Below are 4,835 nucleotides of genomic sequence, written 5' to 3' on the forward strand. Positions count from 1 at the left end.
ATGAAGGGGTTCCACTGGTTACAGAGGAGCACGGCCACCTCCAGTATAATTTCAGCGTTACCCCTAGTACTGGAGGAGCTCAGTCAACTTTAGTGCAGGTGTAAGGTACCCATAATACAGGAGGTTCACAGTCACATCTAGTGTAAGTGTAGGGGTCCCGCTAGAACTGGAGGACAACGTTCACCATTGCTGTAACTTTAGTGATGCCACTTTTACCGGAGACACTTGCACAAACCTAATTTAAGTGTAGGGGTAGCATTGCGACAGGAGGGACACGGTCGAATCTAGTGGCAGTGAAGGGGCACCACTGAACAGAATGAGCATACGCACATCCAATGTTTGAGGGGGTTATCCACTAGTACTGGAAGAGCACTGTCAATAGTAGTGTTAGTTTAGTGCTACCACTATTACCATAGCAGCACGTTCAACTCTGATAATGTACTAGTACCTGGGGAGCAAGGACACATCTAGCATAAGTGTACAATACCAGTATTACAGGAGAAGAACTGTCTCCTCTAATCTAAATATAGGGTAACATTATTTCAGGAAGAGCACTGCCAACTCTAATGCTGCCAGACTGGATTCATCACAATTGCAGCATTTGTTTTACCGCCTGTTCTGGAGGAGTGGTTCTCTAGGAATGACTCAATGGCACGGTGATGACGAATATTGCCTGGGCAGTTGAATTCAGCAGGTCTGTAGGACTAGCATCAGCACCAGTACGGAGAGATTGCACTTCCTACTCGTAAATAATGTTTCAATTGTGTATTTTTTTAAAAACTGTCCAATAACAATTTCACATATTTCTCAGAACCTGATTTATCAGTTAAAAAACGCACTACATGAGTCTATTTGTTCAAGGACTGTAACTAATGTTAATTATGATTAAGCTGATTGAATCGCTGGAGGATTGATGTGTGGTTAAATATAAGTTCCCATCCATTGCCTCAGCCGTGCACCAGTCAGAGTCTTTCATCTCCGACAGAATTCATCCATTCTCACAGAAAATGTGGCGACCAATTATTCTGCTGATCAAAGAGATTTACTTCCCGATTCTCACAGCTGTCGGCGTCCCCGGTGAGCCATTGTTAGTTGTTTTTTGTTAATCGGTGTTAATTGTAATCATGTACAAACAACCTGCTTTGATAAGGTAGCGAGTTTTCTAGATGTCAGCATTACACTTAATCTGATAACCTTACTATTGTTACAATGTTCTTCGAAGCTCCAACACAAGGTTTTAAGTGGATTTCCCGAACGTCTTGTCACTCCGTGCAGAGTAACCGCTGTAGCAGCTCATGAAAATGTGTGGGTGGGTTACCCGGGAAATGGCTCCAAAATTAATCCTGTTCCTACCCTGCTCCGTGTTGATATTCACAGTGACGGGAGTAAACTGCTCTCTACAGCCATCTCCATATATATTTCAATCAGACACTGGAACATTAATTCTCTCCTCTCTCTTTCTTACAGCGAATTTGGTGACAATTGTGATTCTCTCCCGAGGAAACTGTGGCCTTTCCAAGTGTATCTATGTCTACATGGTGGCCATGGCAACAGCAGATCTACTGGTCTTGATCATTAATGTAATGGTGTATTATATTTTCAATTATCACTTTCCACTTTCATTCCTGTACCACACTCCCGTGTGTAAGTTCATTCTATACAGCACTGCTGTCAACCTCGATTTGCCTGTCTGGTTCACCGTCTCCTTCACATTTGATCGATTTGTGGTTATCTATTGTCAGAAGTTTAAAGCAAAGTATTGCACTAAGAGAACTGCGGCCTTGGTCATTACAGCGTTCACGGTCCTAATCATTGTAAAGAACATTCCTGTTTTGTTTGCCTTTGAACCTGAACAAATAATTAACAATGTGCAGTGGGGCTGCCGGAACAGTGTGGCTTTTTATTCCTCCACTCCAGGTGTTGTCTACCTCTGGTTTTACAGCGCCTGGGGCGTTTGGCTTCCTTTTACTTTAATCGCCTTGTTTAATTATTTGACAATCAGACGTATTTTAGTGGCCAGCAGAGCCCGCAGGGGTCTCCGGGGTCACAGAAGTGAGAATCAGAGCGATTCAGAGAATGAGAACCGAAGGAAATCCATCATTTTACTGTTCACAATATCGGGCAGTTTTATATTGTTGTGGATGACAGCTGCCGTGTGTTTGGTAACTACCAGACTGACAAACATCACCTATTACCGAGGTGACCGCACAGACCCTGGATATATCGCCAGTGAAACAGGAATAATATTAAAGTTTTTGAGTTGCTGTCAAAACCCGTGTATTTATGTAGCGACACAGAGGAAATTCAGAGAAGAGCTGAAGAGCGTGGTAAAATCCCCTTGGGCACTCATTCAGAGAATAGTTAGAAAATGAGAATAAGAAGAATCAATCAAGCGAAAGTTTCCTCATGACTAAATCTCCATTTCAACTATTTTTTAACCTTAGAACGTCCTTCTTTCTGGTAACGTGGTGAGAACTTGTGTGAACATTTCTTCCATTTTGCAGCATGCGTTTGATGTCTGCAATGCTTAAATTTTCATATTTCATTCCTTGATTAAACCTATCCTATTCCTGCAAATTTAGTACATTTCAAGTTCATGGATCAAAGGCAACAATGATGAGATTCCTGAATGGACATTTGAGCAAAAAGAGGAATCCACCTGACGCTGCAGATACTGGGATCGAGCACGCCCCTTTAATATCATCAATAAAGTTTGATTCGTTGCCAAAACAATCAAAAGTCTAGTGGTCGCCGATATTGCCAACTTTCCTGGAGGTTTGGGGTGAATATTGCAGGCGCGGGTCTTTCTATCGGACTCCATTCCTCATTGACAAATAGAGGGGCTCATGTCCCGTGATCAGTTTTCGAATGGAGGAAATAGTCGGAACTCGGCACATCGATGTGACCTTTCACCTCTTTTGTCCCAGATACTGACATAAAATCTCGATTGTGCACTAACTGATATCTGTCACTCAGCACAAAGATGGAGTCAGCTCTTGTTTTGTGCTGTCGGTAAAAGTATTAGGAGTAATATTACTGATATTCTGTCTCAATCAGCCTTCCATACAAAGGTGTAAAGGAATGTAAAATGAATGACTTTACATAAAGTTATTAATTATTACAATTGTTGCGAGTGATCTGTTGAAAACAATGCCAGAAACTCAGGTAAAATAAAACTAAGATTAAGTCTTCTCTGTTCGGATGAACATTTGCAGACGGTCAGAAATAATGGTTGGTCATTATAGTCTTATTATTCGGTTACACATTGTTCCAAATAATAATTGAAAAATACCAGTATATTTGATTCAGTTACAAATTGTTCACAGGTGATCTCGCCTGATTTTGCGAGAAACGCCAAGGAATGGGAGCAGGCTCTCAATGGGAAGGAGCTGACGGGTATGGATGGACAGCGAGATATACAGATCCAAATGTTCAATTCCTAGAAAGTTCATGAGCTAACCAACAATAATTACAGTTTTATTGGCAGAGACGTTAATCACAAGAATAAAGAAGTGATGATGAATCTTTTCAAAATACTGGTGAGGCCACCGTTGGAACACCAAGTATAGCTTCGGTCCCTCATTGTGGAAAGGCCATTAAATCCACTGAGAGCGGGTAGTGTAGATACACATGGATGGTGCCATGGATCAGAATTATACTGGTGATCAGGGTCAAGATGTAGGGACTACTTACACTGGAACAGCGAAAGATAAGAGGAGATTTAATAGAGGTGTTAAAAATTATCAACAGTTTCATCAGAGTGAAGAGGGAGAGATCATTCCATCTAGTTGGGGAGCTGGCAATCAACAGTGATCGACTTAAAATGGTCACAAAGGGAATCAGCAGAGAGGTTATCAGAATCTTAGATTTGCAAAGGGTTGCTGGAGCACGGAATGTTTGGCCTCAGAAAATAATTAAGGGAAAGTTAGGTGAACATTTGTTAAAAGAGAAAATCATTTTCTGTGGAGAGAGGAGGACAGTGCAGATAGTTTTTGATTCATGTCTCATAGAACCCCGTACAGATAGAATGGGTGAAATTACATACTCCCGCCCAGTACATTTCTATGGTTTTATAGTGTTACATATGCTGGTATAAGTTTAATTATTTTTGTGCCTAAGCTACTCTCAGCCCCATTGAGCTTCTATTGAACAAATGATTATAAATAAACTGATACCAAGGAAGATCCCAGAGTTTCAATAGTCACCTGTCCCTTACTGATTTCCATTTGTCAATAACCTACTTTCATTTTGTAATTAGCTCCCTGTGCATTGCCTGATCTCCCACCCAATCCCATAATTCCTCACCGTTTGTAGACGTGGAACCTTGTCCGTTGCTTCATTAAAATCTGACTGGGTCATCCCAGCTGCATTTCCACTGACCTATAGGCCAGTGATGTGTTTCAGAAGATCCAGCGGGTTAATTAAAGATGACACATCGCCCCTCAAACCAATATAATTCCCTTTAACATTACTGGTCTCACAGGAGCTCGTTTTCTAGATCTCTCCTGTCCTTATTTTTAACACTGGGATAATTTCAGCCAATGTCGGATCCTCAGAAATCTTATTTAATTGAGGAAAATTGCAGCAGTGTCAGTAAACCGTCACTCCTGTCAGTCCCTATTGCTTTATCTCACGCTCTCTTTGTCCCTGGATTCTAGATTCACATGTTATGTGTTTGAACACTGTAACCATGTTTAATTAACGCCTTGATCGCTGTCTCTCATACAAGCCATCAATGATTCACATGTGATCTAAATTGTTTATTTTACTTACCAAGCGGTCTTTGCTGGTCCTTACAATTTATCTGATAGATTCGTTGAATAATTAAAAAACTT

The 4,835-nt window shown here is 41.1% G+C and overlaps 1 protein-coding gene across 1 annotated transcript; it reads left to right on the top strand.

The window, feature by feature from the left end:
• The first annotated feature begins 975 nt into the window (after positions 1–975).
• Positions 976–3,181, top strand: LOC147093042 (putative G protein-coupled receptor 139). The gene is made up of 2 exons (XM_085975779.1): positions 976–1,077; positions 1,468–3,181. The coding sequence occupies exons 1-2, from the start codon at positions 1,008–1,010 to the stop codon at positions 2,370–2,372; spliced, it is 975 nt and encodes a 324-aa protein (XP_085831905.1). The 5' UTR covers positions 976–1,007; the 3' UTR covers positions 2,373–3,181.
• The last annotated feature ends 1,654 nt before the right edge of the window (positions 3,182–4,835 follow it).

This window comes from Somniosus microcephalus, unplaced genomic scaffold (genome assembly GCF_052327205.1).
Source record: "Somniosus microcephalus isolate GS21.2 unplaced genomic scaffold, FLI_Smic_1.0 unresolved_chr2, whole genome shotgun sequence".
Classification (NCBI taxonomy): Eukaryota; Metazoa; Chordata; class Chondrichthyes; order Squaliformes; family Somniosidae; genus Somniosus; species Somniosus microcephalus.

What these genes read in the sequence shown, in the direction of transcription:
- LOC147093042 (XM_085975779.1), top strand. Translation starts at nt 1,008, where the DNA reads ATGTGGCGACCAATTATTCTGCTGATCAAAGAGATTTACTTCCCGATT. An exon ending in CACAGCTGTCGGCGTCCCCG is followed by an intron (nt 1,078 to 1,467) that starts GTGAGCCATTGT and finishes TCTTTCTTACAG; the next exon opens with CGAATTTGGTGACAATTGTG.